Raw genomic sequence first — 21,351 nt, 5'->3', positions numbered from 1 at the left:
GCCAAGAGATAAGTAAATGACAGGTAAATGACGTGAACTTAGTATCCTTTTCTCATTTGTGTCTTTCTCACCCATGGGATGAATACTGAGTACATGTCTTAAATAATGCTAGGAATAACTGAAAATACTAGAAACTAGGAACATAAACACACGAACAGAACAGACTTGGCTAGATATAACTGACCACTAAATAATTGAATGACAAACAAGATTATCCTAAGACCCACTAAATGATAACGATAAAAAACGTGCACTTGACTAATGATAACGGATAATAGCATTTTGAATCATCTTTTCAACACTTCCCCCTTGAGTCAAAATCACACACTCTTAACTGTGACCTGAAAATTTGATGCTTGACTTGAGAAAGAGACTTTGTAAATACATCAGCTATCTACTCATTTGTGCCGCAAAATTTTAAGATTATCTTTTCATCAATTACAAGCTTCCGAATAAAATGATGATGCACATCAATGTGCTTAGTTCTGCCATGAAATGCGGGATTCTTTGTTGTAGCAATTGTAGATCGATTGTCACAAAATATCTCAATTGCTTCCTTCTGCTCAAGATTGAAATCACTAAGAATTTTTCTGATCCACAAGGCTTGTCGTGCCGTTGTTGTTGCTGCTACATATTCAGCTTCAGATGATGATAAAGCTACCATTTCTTGCTTCTTTGAACTCCATGTTACTGCTCCGGAACCGAAGCTAAAAACATTACCAGAAGTGCTTTTTCAATCATCTAAACAACTTACCCAATCACTGTCAGTGAAACCAACTAATCTGAAATTTGATACTTTGCAATATCAAATACCAAAATTCACAGTTCTTGCAATATAGCGAATCTTTTTGCTGCTCCAAAATGTTGTTTTGTAGGACCCTGCATAAATCTAGCACAACACTAACACAGAAAGTTATATCGGGTCTAGTGTGCGTTAGATAATTCAAACCACCAATTAGACTTCTAAACAATTTTGAGTTAACTTTATCAGTCCAATCTTCATGCTGTAGCTTCTTATTGAGGTTCATTGGTGTGGTTGCCTCCTCACAGTTTGCCATGTTAAACTTCTTTAAAAGATCTGCAGCATATTTCTTTTGGCATACAAAAATTTCATCGTCAGCCTGCGTAATTTGGATTCCCAAAAAATACTGCAACATGCCTAAGTCTGTCATCTCAAAAGTTCTCACCATACATGACTTAAAATCATTAATTAATAACTTTGAGGAGCCCATATAGATCATATCATCCACATAGAGACAAACCACCAAAAGATCTCATTATCTTTCTTCTTCAAATAAAGAGTTGGCTCATTTTCACTTCTAGTGAACCCATTGTCCAGGAAGAATGAATGAATCTTACTATACCAGGCACGTGGGGCTTGCTTCAGCCCGTAAAGAGCTTTTCTTAACCTGTAAACTTTAGTTTCATTACCACACACAGCAAAGCCTTGTGGTTGTGAGACATAGACCTCCTCCACTAGATCACCATTCAGAAAAGCAGATTTCACATCAAATTGATACACAGGTAATTGCAATTGAGCAGGTAAAGCCAAAACGATTCTCACGGTTTCAAATCGAGCAACGGGAGAATATGTTTCTTCGAAATCAATACCTTGTTGTGAGTATCCCTTTGCCACAAGTCAAGCTTTATGTTTCTGGACACTTCCATCAGCATTATACTTTGTTCGGAATATCCACTTCAATCCTACAACATTCTTGCCTTTTGGAACATCAACCAACTCCTATGTTGAATTTCTTTCAATGGCATACATCTCCTCCTTCATAGCAATCTGCCATTCAGGTTGTTGTGCAGCTTCTTCAAAAGAAGTTGGGTCAGTGACCAATAAGGCAAAATCACAGGACTCATAAATTTCTCTAAGAGATCTGAATTTTCTTGGTGGTGTTTCGCTACTGCTGTTGGAGGGGCTGATTGCTTGAGAATCATAACTAGAGTTTGCAGTATTATTAGGAGAGGAAGGAACTGCATTTGATGAAGGCTGTTCATCTTCAAAATCTGTTGGAACTTCATTCTCCATGTCTCCCTTGTCACAATCTACTTTGAATTCTGCTTCTTCATTGAATACAACATCCCTACTAATTATCACTTTGCTACTTATAGGATTATATAAACGATATGCTTTAGATTGAGGACTATAGCCAATGAAAATGCATTTTTCAGATTTTTCATCAAGCTTAGATCGAGAAGTAGTCAAAGCATATGTTGTGCAACCAAAGACTTTTAAGTGGCTTACCCGAGGCTTCTTACCCATCCAAGCTTCATAAGGTGTCTGATTAAGAACAACCTTTGTAGGTGAGATATTCGAGAGGTACATTGTTGTTGCAACTGCTTCTCCCCAAAACTGATCCGTGAGTCCTTTTGCTTTCAACAAGCTTCTAGCCATTTCTACAACAGTGCGATTTTTTTGTTCCGCAACTCCATTTTGTTTTGGTGTGTATGATGCAGTAAGTTCCCTGCGAATGCCATTCTCATCACAAAAAACATTGAAATCATTAGACAAAAATTCAACACCACGATCACTTCGAAGTGCTTTCAGCCTTTTACTTTGCCTCTCCACCAACGCCTTAAATTTCTTAAAATTCTCAAAAGCTTCAGATTTGAATTTCAAGAAATAAACCCAACTCATGCAGCTATGGTCATCTGTAAATAGCAAAAGATAACGACTTCCACCGAGTGACTCTGTTTTCATAGGCCCACATAAATCAGTATGCACAAGTTCAAGACAATGAGATGCCCTCAATGATTTTCCAACAGGAAATGACTTCCTGTTCTACTTCCCATAAACACACCCTTCACAAAAATCAAGTTCACCAATTCTTAGCAAGCCAAAACTAATTTCTTTTTTACTCAGAAGCTTCAAGTCATTCAAATGCAAATGCCCATAACGTAAATGCCACAAATTAGCCTCATTATCCCTCCTAACAATTAAGGCCTTATTCATTATATTTGAAACATCAAGAGGAAACATCTTGTTTTGAGTCATATGAACAGTCTCTATGATTTGACTACATTTTTTTTTAACACGAATAACACATGAATCACCATCAAACACAACAGAATATCCACTAGTCATTAATTGTCCAATACTCAGTAAGTTATGAGCTAAATTAGGCACAAATTGTACATTAAAAAGAAGTTTGACACTCCCTTGCATAGTTTTAATGGCAATTGTACCTTTTCCTTCAACCTTCATTTGCTTGTTGTCTCCAAGTCGAACTTTACTTTTCTGTGATTCGTCAAGCTCTTTGAATAGTGATTTATTTCCAGACATGTGGTTGGAGCATCCACTATCTAAAAACCATACATCTTCGTTGTTGCTGTCATACTGAATTGGATAATGGGCCATGAACAACTTGTTTTCCTCTTCTACATTCTCTGTAAAATTTGCCTGTTTCTGCTCTTCTCTCTGTTTGGCCCAACAATCAGCTTCTTTGTGTCCCATTTTGCTACAATACCTGCATTGGATTGAGCTTTTGTATAGGCGAGATTCACCATATTGCCCTCTCCCTCTGCCATATTGGTCTTTGCGACTGCTTCCATGAAATTGACCCCTGCCTTTGGAGGATTCTTCCTTCACTTAAAAAGCCTTTTCCTCAGATTTTTCATGAGACCTACCAATTCTGGCTTCATGGGCTATCAAAGAGCTCATCAATTCATCAAAAGTATAAGTGGACAGGTCCTTAGTTTCTTCAATTGCAGCAACAACATGATCAAATTTTGACTTCAAGCTTCTTAATACCTTGCTCACAACAATTTCATTACTTAAAATTTCACCATAAGACCTCATTTGATTAACTATCCCAGACACCCTAGACAAGAATTCTTGCACTGATTCTTTGTCTTTCATAGCTAAAGTTTCAAAATCACGACGAAGAGTTTGTAATTTTATAGTAATTAACTTCTTGTCGCCCAAATATTCCTGCTTCAAAATCTCCCATGCTTGTTTGGAGGTGTTAGTTGCTGAAATTCGGATGAATATGTCATCCTCAAGGGCTGACTGAATTAGCATTAGTGCTTTTGCATCCTTCTTACGATTTTCTTTTAATCGCTGATCAGGTTCTGCTGCTGTCGGATCTGGCTCTTCATATCCGTTTTCCACCAACTCCCATAGTTCTTGAGACTTGAACATCGTCTTCATTTTGAGACTCCAAAGATGATATTTTTCACCTTTGAAAATTGGAATTAGGGGCTGTGCTACTGGGTTGGTTCCGTTACTGGCCATGACTCTTTCAATTTGGATAATTTTCGTTAGTGGTTCACTCGCTACACTCAATCTTCTCTTGAAGGACCGAAACTTGGTTTATCTTTGAGCTTTGATACCACAAATGTTGGTAAAACAGCCAAGAGACAAGTGAATGACAGGTAAATGACGTGAACTTAGTATCATTTTCTCATTTATGTCTTTCTTACCCATGGGATGAATACTGAGTACATGTCTTAAATAATGCTAGGAATAACGGAAAATACTAAAAATTAGGAATATAAACACGAACAGAATAGACTTGGCCAGATATAACTGACCACTAAATAATTGAATGACAAACAAGATTATCCTAAGACCCACTAAATGATAATGATAAAAAACGTGCACTTGACTAATGATAACGGATAATGGCATTTTGAATCATCTTTTCAACAGGATGATGGTGTATGAGTGTATAAGGGGAGAACAGAAGAAGTACGTTATGGGGTTCATTATTTGGGACATGGGACATTGGCTGAATATGAAAGAATAGCGGAGGAACGAGGCTATACTACGCTGTGCTCGTGTTGCGTTGATTGATCGCGATAAAGAAAAATCAATTTGTGATTGCAGGAGAGCATTTGATTCAAGAGTACCTAAAAATAACCAAAATCATGAATAATAATTTTTTCTTTTTTCAAAATTTGACAAGTTTTTTAAGATAATCCTGCCTGAAGCACAAACAGACATTTAATTTTTCGCTCAAAGGTTTGGGATATTAATTTATCCTGTTCGACCCAACCTCGTCGGTATTAATTAATACATTGATTAATTTTGTCACAATAAATAGTTTAATTAATTTTTTTTAATAATTTTGTGTTATTAGAGTTTGAAATATGAATTTGATCATAAATTTATTAAAATAAATTATAAAGAATTTATTTTAATAAATTATATAGAAAATTATTAAAATATAAACTGTTTTAAATATACATTTAATTAATTATTAAACAAACATTTTAATCAATTCTATAAATTATAGTGTGATTTGTTTGGTTTAAAATGTAAAATTTATTCAATACCATTCCATCCGTTGGCAATTTTTTGGAATTTTGGTTTACCATATTTTATATATATATATATATATATATATATATATATATATATATATATATTATAGAATGCAAAATTTATAGGTATTTATCTATTATACGACAAATTTTAATAGTAAAAAAAAATTATTATTAAGATCAAAATAATTTTGAAACATTTTTCTTAATATTTTTTTAATTTTGTATTACAAACAAACGTGTGTAGCAGACAGAGATAGAAATGATAAATTATTTTATATAATAAAATTTTGTATAATTACTAAATTTTTATTTTTGTGAATTATAAGAATATATAATTTTAAAAAATTACTATTGGCAATTTTCAATAAATTTATTAAATTTTAAAATTATCATTGACATTTTTAGGTTTATAAAATTGATTTTGTCAATGAAAAATTAATATTAATGAATTTTACGGGATAAAAAATATTTTATCCTCCTTATTCACTTTTATTTTATTTTTCTTAACCAAGTAAAAATTGTTATGACTTCTTTTACTAACAAAAATCATCTATGACATTTTTTTTACAGGTAAAAAACTTTAATGATCACTTTTATTCCTTAGCATATAAAATGACTTTTCACTCATTCTAATTTATATTAAATTGTAATTGTTCTTTGGTTGCTTTTTAAAAAAGAGTGAAAATATATTAGTATATTATAATAATAACATTCTTATAAACATAAGTAAAGGTACAACATTTAGATGTAACATATCAATACATTTATATTTTTTTTCAATATATACTTTAAGAACTATATATTTGAGTTTTAAGTCAAAAAAAAGTTGAGAAAATCACATATAGGTGTCCACTATCAATTTTTGATAATTTCATACAATTCTAATAAGTAATGACAATTATATTAAACAAATGTAATGAAAACAAAATAAGTTTAAAGGGAAAAGAAAGGAAAGAGTTTGAAGGCATAAAAGTAGATAAGAAAGGATAAAGTAGAGTTAATAAAATAGTTTTAAGGTAAAGATAAGCAGCTAATAATAGTAAAATTTTATTATAGAGAGAAGTATCTATTGTATTTTTATAATTTTAATACAGTAATTGTGTATTTTTTTTAATAAAATTTTTTATTTGTGGATGCTTAAACTCAGCCCTAAAAGCTAAAGTTAATAAAACCTTTAACAAAAAATCTCCCAAATAGGAGAAACTAAATAGCATGAGTTTAGGAGAATTTTGGAGGGTTTATAAACCTCTTCCTCGCATTTTAAAAACTCTTAAACAAGAGTTGTCCCTAAATAAACCTTACCTTTCCTTGCATTTCCTCCCACAAAAAATAAAATAAAATAAACTACCAAACAAAGTATAAGGTGAGACAATAATAGGCTGAGCGAATCTATATTAACACATTACACGATTAATTGTAAATATATCTTAACACATTACAAGATTAATTGTACCTTGAAATATTTCATATCCAAGAAATCTAATTTTCTTTTAGAATATTTTCATATTTTTGGCTGATACTACTAATCCATTTGTTTTTATTAGTTTTATAAATTTATTTATATGTTCTATATGTTATTGAATGTCTTTTGAATATATTAACACATCGTCTAAATATACTATGAAAAATTTCATATAAGGATATTCATAATTTCTTGAAATTCGCTAGGAGCATTTTTCAAACTTTGTGACATTATGTTCCATTCATAATGTCGAAAGGGTACTACAAAAGTAGTTTTATATCTATCTTCATCTTTTACTGATATTTGATAATATCCTGATTTCATATCAAAGTTTGAGAATAGTGTTGCATATACTAATCTTTTTATTAAGTCTTGTTTGCTTGATATTGGATATTGAATCTATTTTAATAGTTTATAGTTTATTATTAATCTGAGTGCTCCTCTTTCTTGTTTAAAGGCTTTATTTACATAAAATCATATACAGCTCTAAGGAGATTTTGATGGTCTTATTAATCCTTTTTTTAAATGATCATCTAACTCTTGTTTACAATATTGTAATTGTTCTTTATTCATTTGTATAGGTTTAGCCTTTGTTGGAATATTTCTTTCATCAAAATTATCTTTATAAGGTAGACTTATCTCATATTGTTTTCTACAATTAAAAGCTATTGGGTTTATATCACAAATTTCTTTTTATATTCTTTTTTCTAAAGTTTTAATTATCTCTTGTATTCTAGAACTTTTCAATTGTTGTTTTATTTTTTTATATCATATTTCTTCATTGATTAATTTGATTTGTTTTTGTTTTTGTTTTCTATTAGTATCTCTTGTAAAAGGTTTAACTCTCTAATTTTTGGGGCTTGTAGAAATTTGAATTCTATTTCTTTTCCTTCTATAACATTACTAATAATTCCTTCATTATTTATTTTACATGGATATAATAATGTTAAAAAAGGAGTTCTTAATATTATTGGACTTGTCATATTTTTAACTAATACAAACGAAGTTGTAAAACAGATTTTGTTTTTACAAATTCTTGTTTTTGATAATTTATATTGTATGTTCATTTTAGATCCATTTGCTGAGGATAATTTTTCTGTAGTTTTTAATATTTTGTAAGGATTAATCATTCTTGTATACAATTTATATCTTCTCCTGAATCTATTAAAGCTATCATGTCAAATTTTTGTTCTTCTATTATTAAAGTGATTTCACACCACCATTTATGTGTTGTAATTAATGATAGTAATTTTATATTAAGTATATTATTTGATACTTGATTTTGTCTTAATTCATATATTTCTTTTTTTAGAATTTTTATTTCTTCTTGTAAATCTTTAATAGTTATACTAGTAGTGGGTGATTTTTCTTCATTTTTCTTGTAAATCTTAATATTTTGAAAATATTAAGATAAAATATTTTCAAAAATTAAAATATTTTATCTTAATATGTCAATGGCTAAAGGAAAGGTTTAGTAGTTAAATACTTTCAATTAATTTAAAATAAAAATGTAAATTTAATTAAAATGTAACTTTTTACATTGTGATTTAATAATAGATACATAGTTAAAAAATAGTTATTTTTATAACAATTACTTTTAAAAATATGTTTAATTAGATTACAGCATAAAAATGTTTACTTCAATAGTGTATCAGAAATAAATCTTTAAAATATTGAATGATTTTTATTTTTTTATAAAAATATTTTTAATATTCGTTTATTTCTTATCACTAATTTATTTTTACCGCTTTTTATTTAAGAGGCAACATTTTTGTGTCAGCAAAATAATTAAAATTGCATAAACTAAAATACAGTCTTAAAGCAACAGGAGGGTTGAGTTGGAAGACTGTGTTAGAAATTGAGACAAAAAAGAGGATTAGAAGAAAGAACAGAAAGCAGCTAGATTATTGGGTAAAAAGAAAGAAAGAAAAAGCATAATGCAGACGGGCCGAAGAAGTTTTTGGGCCCAAAATGATTATTGGATAAAAAGGCATTTGAGAGATGTTACCCGCCAAAAGAAGGGGAGGGTTAGTTGAGTTCTTTGAATCTCTGAATGGGACAATGTGAATGCGGAAGAACACGAGAGAAAGATAATGGGAGTGAATGGGAGCATTATTGTGTACCTAATAACAAGTCTTCTACTACTGTCTACCACAGTTTCAGAATTCCAAGAACCTCCTAAAGATGCAAAACTCTACAGTGACAGTCCCTCAACTGCACCTTCTTCGTCATCTTCTGTAGTGCCGGCGTTGTTCGTCATCGGAGACTCCTCCGTGGATTCTGGAACCAACAATTACCTCGGCACCTTCGCACGTGCCGACCACCTTCCTTACGGAAGAGACTTCGACACCCACCAACCCACCGGAAGGTTCTCCAACGGAAGAATCCCCGTCGATTATCTTGGTACACTTGTTCATCTTCAATTCTTGATTTTTCTTCAACTCGATTAATAATTGATTTAATTATTATTTGCATAAGCTCTGCGTCTTGGGCTTCCTTTTGTGCCAAGTTATCTTGGGCAGAAAGGGGCTGTGGAGGATATGATGCATGGGGTTAATTACGCTTCTGCTGGCGCTGGCATTATTCTCTCCAGTGGCTCTGAATTGGGTCAGCATATCTCTTTCACTCAGCAAATTCAGCAATTTACTGACACCCTTCAGCAGATTATATTGAGTGTTGGAGAGGATGTTGCCACCACTCTCGTTTCTAATTCTGTCTTTTATGTTTCTATTGGAATCAACGACTACATTCATTACTATTTGCTCAATGTTTCCAACGTCGATAATTTGTACCCACCTTGGCGCTTCAACCAATTTTTAGCATCTTCTCTTAGGCAAGAGATCAAGGTCAAAATACCACAATTACATTTCTCATTCGATTTTCTACGGTCAAAGTTACGTGCATTTAGATTTACGATATCTTCGTTGCAATTTGTCAATATTTCTACGTTGGTAATATGATACAACTGATGTAGCTGCAACATTTTTTTAAAATTTAAGCTTTCTACATTAGTTAGGTGACATGACTAATATATATAATTTGTTTGTTTAATTATAAGACATCATCGGTTATATGATCGAATAAATGTTGATTTAGTGTTTTTTTTTTTGGAAATTTTTTGTTTGTTTTATATTATATTCAAGGTAGTTAAATCAGGATTCAAATTGTAGATCGAATGATCTATTTTTTGAATCGTAAATCAAATTGTATTTTGAATCATCGATAATTTAAAAAATAAAATACATAAATATAATAACATTGTAACATAAAGAAATATCTATATATTAATATTTTGAAGTAAATAATATATAACTAATAATGTGACATACACTTATAAGCAAATTAAAATTTAAATCATAACACTCAGTTACATTATAAAAAAAGTGACTGCTCAAAATCAATATATAGTCTTTCAAAAAGATAAACAAAAAATAATAGCAAGTTACTATAGTAAAAATTCAAAAGTTAATGAATGATCATTCACCATCCCCAAGATTTATGTCACTTAGTTTATCATCTTCATCTTCCAAAATCAAAAGTTCTTCCTCTTCCACACTCTCTCTAATAATGCCTTCAATTTCATCATCATCTTCTATTATAGATTTTTCCTTCTTATCAGCTTTGACATTTAAGTTTCTTGGACCTATAAAACCAAAATAATGGAACAAGCATGACAATATGTATTGGGGTAATTAAATTTTTAGTATTTTTTGTTCAAGTTCTAATTCTAAATCAGCACAAATACCTGTTTTTCTTTTCTTTCTTGAAGCTCCCTCTTCAAAAATAAAGCACTCATGTATATCCATCCATGAAGCATAATTTGGTAAGCATGGATCCTCTTTTTCAATAATCCATTCATCATCTGATTCAATGTCGGATAAGCATATGGGATCATAAGTCTCTCTCCTCTCTTTTCTACACTTTTGTCTCATCTCTAATTGTAAGTTATATTTAACAAACACAAGTGCATTTAGTTTTTGTTGTTTCAAGCGATTTCTTCTTTTAGTATGCACTTGATCAAATGTACTCAAATTCCTTTCACATTCTATTGCACTACATGTAAGACTCAAAATTCTCATGGTTACATTTTGCAACTCTTTACCATCTCCACCATAACTCTTCCACCAAAGAGCTATAAAAATTCAAAACAAAATATGTATAAACAATTAGCAAGATTAGAAACACCATCTGTTACAACTTGCACTATATTTTTTCCCCAATTTCATCTACCATGCTGTCCAATAATTCAAACATTTGCTTAGCATCCTTAATTACATCACTAGTATCAATAGATTTTAGAAAGACAATCCCATTAGGATTGTTAACAAGAAAATTAGTAAGTGACCTTCCTTTCCCATTTGTCCAACCATCACACATCAAAGTGCAGCCCCATTTCTCCCATTCACTTTTGTATTTCTCCAAATTTTGATGGATGTTATCAACTGCTTTCTTCAAAAAAGAGACTCACTTGGAGGTTTTAAACCCCTGCCAAATTCTCCAACAACTTTTACCATTTGAATAAAATAGGAGGCTTCTAACCAAATTAAATGGTAAGGCATTAACATAAATACATTTGCAAATTTCTTGAATGACAACATCTCTATCTTTGAGCATTGTATTCATTGTTGTTTGCTTCAAATTTTTAGATGTCCCTCCATTTTCTTTGTTTACAAAAGAATCCATATTTTTCTTTTGATGACCACTTACATCCTGAGTCTCAGCTTCTTCAAAAAATTTCAAGCTATTTTTACTTTTTTTTCTTTTCTTTCTCTTCTAAAAGTTTGATGAATATCTCTTTTACCTCATCTGGAACACTTGTACAGGCACTTACATTTGCTCTTGTTCCAGCTAGATGATGTTTCATCCTTGCAATTCCACTCCAACAAGAATGAAAACAATATTTGCATTTCACTAATAGCCTGTGCGAAGGGACACTTTCACAGTATTTCCATGTGATATCACTTTCTTTTGTTTTTTTGGTAGGACCAATTTGTCTCCCCAAATAGCAAACAACAAGTAGAAAAGAGAAGAGAAACCAAATAAAAAAACAAGGAACCGTGGCAGAGGAAGGGGAGACCACCAGAAATATTGAATAGGAAGTAGGAAGTTGTGAGAAGTCTCACAATAATGACAGCAATGTAATAGGAAATAGCATTAATACTGAACTATGTACATGGAGAAAAGAGAAAAGGGAAGAGCGAGAATGAAAGGAGAATGAGAAAATAGGGTTTTCTTTTAATATTTTGCAGTGGGTCTTTCAATAGAAGCCATCTAAGGTAAATAACGGCCTTTCTGTAATTTTTTTTTTTAAAAAGTTTTTTTAGGGTTTTACTGTACCGGGTCATGCCGACCCGACCCGTTTTTTGCATGACCCGGTTTGTACCTGAATCGTGTGCCGCCCACTAAATCGCATTTCAGCACCAGTTCTGTTGATTTGTGCAATTCGCAAACGATTTTGGATCAAAAATGATACTGCACATGATTTGTATCGCTGCCCCTAAAATCCGTATCGAATCTACTGATTTGTATCGCGTATCGCGTGATACTTACTACCATGATTATATTTACTTTTTATTGCAGTTCTATAATAATAGATTTTTAATAAAATATATTATTTTAAATCGGTTATCTATCATAACTGATGTACAAATTCTCACTATTATAAATTAAACATTGCAGAATCACTAAAAGGTTAACATAATGCTTACCACAATTTAATTGATTAATTAATAATGTAACTCCTATGCGTCAAAAGAATCACTAATCATGTAACAATAAGTCATAATACTCACAATCAATGTAGATATAAAAATGAAGTATTTTACTTTCCTACCCTTTAATAGTAACATTAATCCATGTTAATCATCTGATTTTTTTTTTAATATTGAAATCCATTCAAATTCTAGCCATCCATTTACTATATAAAAAATCAACAATATGAAATAATTTATATTTTACTTACTAAAAAGTATTTTACTTCTTGCAACAAATGGGAGGATAGTAGAATTGAAGCTTTGACAGAAAATGTAATATTAATTTTACTTACCAGTAAAATTACTTTCTCATAAATCAATTTCAAGTAGCAATTAATGTTTAGAAAATTAAAGTGATGAATTTTAACAAAAGTATAGTTTATTACTCATGTTTTTATAATTGAAAAACACCTTCTAAACAATTTTAATAAAGTCTTATTTTATTCTCTATGTTTGTGTGTGGATAAAGTATTTTAACAAGTATTGTATTTATGGATTATTTTAAAGTTATCTTTTAAACATTTTAAGTTTTCTCTATGCTTTACGTTGTTAAAATTAGGATAAGCTCAAAAGTTAATAAAGTTTTGTTCTCTTTCTTTTGCTTTAATTAAAATCAAAATTTTAAATATATATTGCTTATTTTATTTTTTTAATAAAAAATTTTCTTTTATTTTCAAAAAGGAAAATATTAATCATAAAAATAAATTAAAAAAGCTATAAGTTATTTTAGAAGATGCTAAATTGCTAGCTAATGTCTTAAATGTACTGATTTGAAAATTAAAAAAATAATTTTTTCATTAAAAAAACATTAAAAGACACTTAAATATTTTTTAATATATTTTAAAAATTATTTATTAAAATCCTTTAAATTTACCTCAGTTAACAAGATTCCACTGTGTTTTTTATTGCAAAATGTAACAACATTTTCCCCCTAACAAAAGGCCAAAGGGAAAGAAAAATTAACGCATGGGAAGCGAAGTTGCAATTGACCTTTTCTTTTTGCACTCCAACGGTACAATTACAGTAAAGAAAGCGCCACAAGGGCTACAAACAAACAGGAGCAAATGAACCCACCGCACAACAGCACCATTCGGAGTGGGAATTCAAATTCGCAATCATCTCATGCATGCCACATTTAAATTTGAAAATGAAAAGGTTCAAATGACCCGAAGAATAAAAATTAATGTATATCCAAAATACACAATAAAAATTTTGTTAAAAGAATATACAAAAAAATAAATAAATTTATAATATATAATATTATTAATGTACTAAAATTGATATACATTAAAAAAATAAAATAAAAATACTAAATGTAGCAAAATTTTCAATTAACGTTCCATAGCAATTTACCAGGGAATGTAACAATGTCCAACGGTCAATAGATATATCATTCGTCTAATCGTCACGGATTGCCAAGTCGATGACTCGTGAGAAAGGAGAAAGCAAACGAAATTATCGCGAGTTGAAGACGAGTCGACCTATATCACTCAGACATGATTGGTGACTCGTCATTACTACCCATATTCCTGGCAGTGCTCTCTCTCTCTCTCTCTCTCTCTCTTCTCAAGTTCAAAATTGAAAGAAAGCACACACAGAAAACAGAGCACGCAGAAATTGAATTGAATTGAATCTGTAAATGGAGAACCTAATCTCTTTGGTGAACAAAATCCAGAGGGCTTGCACGGCTCTAGGCGACCACGGCGAAGCCACCGCCTTACCCACTCTCTGGGACTCCCTCCCCGCTATCGCCGTCGTCGGTGGCCAGGTTTGTTTCCGTCGTCTCTAATTTCACGCCGTTATTTCTCAACTAACGCCGTCATTTCATTCCCTTTCAGAGCTCTGGAAAGTCCTCTGTATTGGAGAGCATTGTTGGGAAGGATTTCTTACCCCGCGGCTCTGGTAATTCTGTTCTCCCATTAACAACTTCATACACATACTCGTTAACTGTTTGTTACTTACACGTGCTGCGTGCAACGCACGTGCAGGGATTGTTACCCGGCGACCCCTTGTTTTGCAGCTTCACAAGACTGACGAGGGTTCCAGAGAGTATGCAGAATTTCTTCACCTTCCCAGAAAAAGGTTCACCGATTTCGGTACTTGACACTTTCCCAACTTTTTTTTTTCTCTTTGCTAATTATTATTATTATTATTATTATTATTATTATTACTGTTAAGCTTGAAGTAATTTTGCAGCTGCTGTGAGGAAGGAGATTCAAGATGAAACGGATAGAGAAACTGGACGAACGAAACAGATTTCAAGCGTCCCAATTCATCTTAGTATATATTCTCCCAATGGTATGTTTGGATTTCAGTGTTCCTTATTATCTCACACCATTATATGAATCTCTCGCCGACAAAGAATGCTATGTAATTTCAACTTACTATGACCCCTTTGGACCTTTGCAGTTGTTAACTTGACACTCATTGATCTTCCGGGTCTTACGAAGGTAGCTGTAGGTAAGCTATAAATTTGTCTGTCTTTCTGGTCCTTGGTTTTGTGACAGTATGGGAATAGCTAAATTTTTATTGTCTCGAGAGTGACTTGCTAACAGATGTTTTTGCAAAATACAGAGGGTCAACCCGATAGTATTGTCCTAGACATTGAGAATATGGTTCGCTCCTACATTGAGAAGGTACTTTCTCTAATAGGAAACTTAAGGAACAAATTTTGCATGACAACAAATTCCATTTGCTTCCCTGTCACAACTTGTATGATGTAGTTTTTCTTGAAAATTTGAGTTTACGTTGTGAAGAATTGATCTTGCTGATTTGGCTGATTGTGCCAAAATCCATCCATGTTTAATTTTTCTCAACTCCGTAGGTTTTTCAACAACTGAGGGCTACGCTTATAGAATATTTCTGAAAGGACTATTTTCCATGCTTATATTGAATTTTTCTCTTGGTAAAATGTGTTATACTGAATTTGATGTTGATCTGCAGCCAAACTGTATAATTTTAGCTATTACACCAGCCAATCAAGATCTTGCAACATCTGATGCAATTAAAATATCCCGTGAAGTGGATCCCACCGGTATTTTCATTATTCTATTTCCTGTAGTTCTAATTACTCTTTATTCTGCCATTTAATGAAGTTCATGAGTTAATGTATAGTTCACCAAGATTCTAACAGATGAACAGTTTGATCGATTTCAATGGCTTGAAGCAAATAGTCTGTTGCGGTTCTAATTTTATCTTTCCTGATTTCAATTTTTAGGGGAAAGGACAATGGGAGTCTTGACAAAGATTGATCTTATGGACAAGGGCACTGATGCTGTTGAAGTAAGTCAATCATTTTTCAGTTATAAAAAGTCAATGTATCATATTGAATTATTGATAAAAGTGGATGAAGTTTATACTGCTAAAGATTTCTTGTGTTTTAAGGCATTCTATCTGCTGCAGAATTAAGTTCGCTTCCATTGCCTCCCTTCCCATTTCTGACATAAACCTGAAGAACAGACACCCATTTCTTTTTTACAAGTGCAAAACCTGGCTACTTGATTCATTACTGATCTCTATTACGTATATTTTTTCTTACTTCAGATGTTGGAGGGGAGAGCTTTTAGATTAAAGTATCCCTGGGTTGGTGTTGTCAATAGATCACAAGCAGATATAAACAAGAATGTTGACATGATTGCTGCTAGGCATAGAGAACGTGAATATTTTTCTAGTACCCCTGAATATAAACACCTTGCTCACAGGATGGGTTCTGAGCATCTAGCAAAGATGCTTTCAAAGGTACAGAAATAACAATTTATCACCACCACCAACGACATCATGGTTTGTTTCTATGACTAAATCATAATGCTTTCTATCTCAGCATTTGGAGGCAGTTATCAAGTCCAAAATTCCAGGCATTCAATCTCTTATTAGTAAAACAATTGCTGAACTTGAAGCTGAACTGAGTCGTTTGGGAAAGCCTATTGCTGCTGATGATGGGGTAATTTTGCTCTTCAAAGCTCAACCAATTTCAACTATAAAATTTCAAAATATTTGACTGCATTAACTGGTCCCCTGTTGAAAAAGGCCTTGTAGTTTCTATCATCTGTCCTTGTGTCTTTGATGAATGAAGTCCATTCCAAGTTTCCAACAATTCATCCATTGATTCTGATGAACCAGTTTAGATAGTAGCTGTGGTTATAGAAAGATATTATACTTATAGCCCTCCAATTTTAGGGATCCTAGGATTATATATTTGAATTTTCTGATGACTGATTGCAAATCACATGCAGGGAAAGTTGTATGCGATCATGGAAATATGCCGCTCTTTTGATCAAATATTTAAAGAACATCTTGATGGAGTGTATGTGCTACATTTTTGTGCATTTATTTTATTTTAAATAATTTAGTGCCCTATCCCTCTTGTGCTTTATTCATTTTCTCAAACTAACTTCAATAATTTGTCTATCCTGGACAGGCGACCTGGAGGCGATAAAATTTATAATGTTTTTGACAATCAGCTCCCTGCTGCTTTAAAAAGGCTGCAGTTTGATAAGCAGCTTTCCATGGAAAATATAAAGAAACTTATTACAGAAGCTGATGGGTATCAGCCTCATCTTATAGCTCCAGAACAAGGATACCGTCGCCTCATTGAATCTTCTCTAACTACAATCAGGGGTCCAGCTGAGGCAGCTGTTGATGCGGTATGTATAAATTGGAGAATAGTGATATGAAAATTATTGTTATTAAGCATATTTTTACAATGGCCCTGTTGCAGTGAGTCATTTTCCTAATGCAATTGGCACTGACAAAAAGTGACTTTAGTTCTACTGTATACTGTTATTCAATATTCACAATTATGTGTACCTCTTTCAGTTTTTGGTCTCCAGTCAAAAATATTTTTGACACGTAGATTGGGTCATCATTTTCTATCACTATCAATAAATGGTTTCCATAAATAATAATAGTATGAATTGAAAGTTTGCCATTGATTGTCACTCCTGTCATTGGAAATTTATTTGTTCCAAAAAGCAATTTGTGATATCTTGTGTGGTACATGATGAAATAAATTACTTGATTCGAGTGAAACCCTTTTTTCTTTTAGTTTCATCTTGTTAAAAGCTTTTTAAATGGGGAACTCTACAAATTTCATATTTTTATTCATAATGTATTTTTGTCATAGTTAATTTAATTACTTGTGCAACTTTTCATCTTTACTGATCTCATTTTTCATATTTATTAATGTCATTTTGAATTGTGTGCTTCTAGGTTCATTCCCAATTAAAGGACCTGGTTCACAAAGCTATGAGTGAGACTCTGGTATGTTCCCGACAATACCTTAAAATTTAGTGTTTTTGTTGTGCTATTATGTTTAAGCTTATTAGGTTTGTGGTGCAACGGTTTATGTCATTGGTATTCTACTAAGACAGTCCATTTTGCTATATGACACTCAAGGAAATGAAATATGCATGATTGTACGCCTATATGCTGTCATAAATTAGTGTCTAATGACTCTAATCTCTATGTTGTCAGCTGTGTAAAGCTGCTAAAATTAGAGAGATGCCAAAGGCTAATATTTTAATCAAAAACTAATTATTATTAACTCAACCTGTTATGCAATAGGAAAATGCTTCTAAATACATTGCTTAAAATCTTGTTTTCCTGTGACAAGGAGAAACCTGCCTTCTTTTGTTAGAAAGATTTTAAATGGGTATTGTGACTGGCAAGGTCTTGAATATTTTAAAGTAAAACAAAACAATTATGCCAAGTGCTTCCATTGCTTGCTGATTCTGTAGTTATTTATGATTAAGCTTTGACACTTTGGAATTTATGGAATTTTAATTTTTACATACTTAGAGTAGCAGTAATCTCTTTCTTCTATCCTTTTAATACAAAGTTATCTCATACTCTGTTGGTCTGATTGACTCACAGGACTTGAAGCAATATCCTGGTCTGCGTGCAGAGGTTGGGAATGCTGCTATTGATTCCCTTGAAAGAATGAGGGAGGAAAGCAAAAAATCAACGCTACAGCTGGTTGATATGGAGTGTGGCTATTTGACTGTTGATTTCTTTCGGAAGCTTCCTCAAGATGTGGATAAGGGTGGAAATCCTACACATTCAGTTTTTGATAGATATAATGATTCATATCTAAGGCGAATTGGTAAGTTTTACAAATTGCAGATTCTTACGTGGACTTAAAATCATGCTCTCTTACAGTTTATAATAAGCTTGTCCATTATCAACGTGTTGGAATGAACTGAACTGCTAACACACTCCACTGTGTTTCTATAAACAGGAACCAATGTCCTGTCTTATGTTGGTATGGTCTGTGCTAGTCTGCGGCATTCAATTCCCAAGTCAATTGTCTATTGTCAAGTGCGGGAAGCCAAACGGAGCCTACTTGATCATTTCTTCACTGAGCTAGGCAAAATTGAGGTGAGAGTAAATGTGTCTTCCCTAGTTTTATGATGTACTATGCTCTATGCTTTTGGTTATTTAATATTAAAACATTTATGTTATGTTTTGGCTGATTTTCATTTAATTTTTGTATTTTCTTAATAAATTGAACTCTGATAGCCTGTATGAATCCTCTTTGCAGCCCAAGCGTCTGTCTTCATTACTGAATGAGGATCCTGCGATCATGGAAAGAAGAAGTGCCCTTGCTAAGAGACTTGAACTATACCGGAGTGCACAAACTGAGATAGATGCAGTTGCTTGGTCTAAGTAGATCTGTATGTTACTGTTAATTTTAAAATTTCACGTGTATTCTTCATTCTTTACCTCTCCCTTTTAGGGGGGTTTTGCATTGCAACAGTGTCAATTTTATTAGAAGCCCGCTTGTAATATATATATAAGCAGCAGACTTGTTACTTGTAGTAAAGTCGACAATAGGCTACAATGCAACGTCCCAACAAAACGAGGAAAGATAGGAGTGAAGATAATGAATGAGCGAGTGTGCCTTTCACTTTGCCTTTTGTAGATATTTCATTTCTGTAATTTCTTCCTTACTTTTTCACTCGTTTCAAAAATATTTCTTGCGAAACTGCTGCAGAGTGTCGTCTTGTATTAAGATTATTCCCGTGATAGCCGAGAATATTAATAAATTATTAAAATTCAGATGCAGTCGATGATCAAACGAACATGAACAATTAAAAATATTAATCCCGTACATGAAGCAAGTTAAAGAAAATAATGATACAATCTTCTTATGACGTGTAATTAATCATTTATTAATTAAAGAAAAATTTAATTTTTCTAGATATTTTTTAATTAATCATTTATTTATTAAAGAAAATAATGATACAATTCTAGTAGTAGTATACATACTTAAAAGTGTTCAGACTTGTGTTAACAAGGATAATAATGAAAAAAGATCTTATCAAAGCAAGAGCCATACAAGATTCTAAGTCCATTTTGGTAAGCATATTTATTTTCAGCGGTTGGTTACAACTTTAAATACATAACACTAAGTATAAAGTATTTTTAAAGTCTTTTCTATCTAAATTAAATGAATATTATTTTAAATCACTAATTGCAATTCAAAAAACATTTTTCACAACTCAGCAGCTAAGGGAGAAAAAAAATCAACTTTCATGTAAAAACTAGCTATAACTTAACCATGACAGTCTCTAATTAGACTCTCACATCCATTATTTTCTTGAGCTTAAGAAACTATACCATTCATTGATTAGGATATATAAAACATGATTGAGTTGACTTGTTGTATTAAATTGAGTCATCATTAATCAATTTAATAAAAATTACTTATTGATTGGGCCATAACTCTAAGGATTTAAAGTTATTTTTTGAAAAAGTAAGGACTAAATTTAAAGGTTAAAATATTTACAAGTCCAAAAATGTATTTTTTATAAAATATCAGAAGAAAGGAAAAAGAGTCAACTTGATAAATATAAAATTATTATATTTCATAAATAAAAAATATAAATTTAGTACTGGCTCAACTTTAACGTGGGTAATTTTTTTTTTTTGCCTCTTATTTTTTTTTAAAGTTCATAATTACTTGACAAATAATTTTGGCTTGCTAATATTTTTCTAAAAAAACTCCTTCATCTTATTCTGATATAGTGTCTTATTTTAGAACATTTTTTTACTAAGAAAAATAGATTGTGTCAAATATAATTCTATAAAAACTCGAAAAAGTAAAATGAACTTTTTTTAATGAATCAAACATAAATAAAAGCTAATTTTTATAATTTTTTCTTTGTCCTCTTTATTTGTTGCAACTTTTTTAAGAGCTAAGAATACATTGCTCAATAATTTTCAACTTAAAAATGACTTTTAAGCTACAAAATTATAAAATTTCCAAACAGCTAACTTTAACTTTAAATTAAACTTTCTTATTTTAAATTTTAAATTTATAGTAGTTTTAAAATTTAAAAAAAAATAAATGTTATCTACAAGTTTTTTATTTCAGAAATTTTATATTTAAAAAAGACACAAACTATAATAATTTTAATAAATCATTCTTAATTAAAAAATTTCATCTCAAATTTTACTTCAAACCTTTATAAACGTTGGCTCGACCTATATAAATCTTAAATAAAAATAAAGATGTGAGTACTTTTTTTAATAGTAGCGTGTCACGATTATTTATTTATATATTGGATTTAAAAATTATATATATTAAGATGTGTTTTTCAAAAAATTACAGAAATATAATATTAAAAAATCATTAATAATAATTTTTTATGTAAGTGTAGAACACATAAAATTTATAAAGTTTTGTTTTAAAAAGTATTAAAAAATTGTGAAAAAATTCAAACTTTGCTGGGGGCATTTTTAAAAAATAATATTTTTTTAAAGTACCAAAAAAAATGCAATTGGCAATTTTTGTCAAAATCTCATATTTTGGTATTTGGTAAACTATCTTATCAGTGAGAGGCGCGAAGTTTCATTTTTGTG

At 31.3% G+C, this 21,351-nt stretch overlaps 2 protein-coding genes across 6 annotated transcripts; both read left to right on the top strand.

Moving 5' to 3' along the window:
• Positions 1-8,829: 8,829 nt before the first annotated feature.
• LOC113870167 (GDSL esterase/lipase At5g08460-like) lies at positions 8,830-9,696 on the top strand. The gene is made up of 2 exons (XM_027506764.1): positions 8,830-9,139; positions 9,215-9,696. The coding sequence occupies exons 1-2, from the start codon at positions 8,830-8,832 to the stop codon at positions 9,694-9,696; spliced, it is 792 nt and encodes a 263-aa protein (XP_027362565.1).
• A 4,306-nt stretch (positions 9,697-14,002) lies between these two features.
• Positions 14,003-19,465, top strand: LOC113869752 (dynamin-related protein 12A-like). Of its 5 annotated transcripts, none has more exons than XM_027506209.1 (16): positions 14,003-14,257; positions 14,328-14,391; positions 14,478-14,585; positions 14,686-14,787; positions 14,899-14,949; positions 15,064-15,125; positions 15,433-15,523; positions 15,707-15,771; positions 16,033-16,227; positions 16,310-16,429; positions 16,722-16,792; positions 16,907-17,132; positions 17,698-17,748; positions 18,361-18,589; positions 18,725-18,864; positions 19,028-19,465. In XM_027506209.1, exons 1-16 carry the CDS (start codon positions 14,129-14,131, stop codon positions 19,154-19,156), a joined length of 1,833 nt encoding a protein of 610 aa, XP_027362010.1. In that variant the 5' UTR covers positions 14,003-14,128; the 3' UTR covers positions 19,157-19,465. The 5 variants fall into 5 exon arrangements, with proteins under 5 accessions (XP_027362010.1, XP_027362013.1, XP_027362011.1 ...); XM_027506212.1 differs by having other exon boundaries at positions 14,009-14,257; positions 17,716-17,748; positions 19,028-19,164; XM_027506210.1 differs by having other exon boundaries at positions 14,009-14,257; positions 18,725-18,870; positions 19,034-19,158.
• The last annotated feature ends 1,886 nt before the right edge of the window (positions 19,466-21,351 follow it).

The sequence above is a fragment of the Abrus precatorius genome, unplaced genomic scaffold, assembly GCF_003935025.1.
Source record: "Abrus precatorius isolate BTA unplaced genomic scaffold, Abrus_2018 Scaffold6, whole genome shotgun sequence".
Classification (NCBI taxonomy): domain Eukaryota; kingdom Viridiplantae; phylum Streptophyta; class Magnoliopsida; order Fabales; family Fabaceae; genus Abrus; species Abrus precatorius.
Note: the sequence above shows the minus strand (reverse complement) of the source record. Positions and strands in the feature narration are given on the sequence as shown.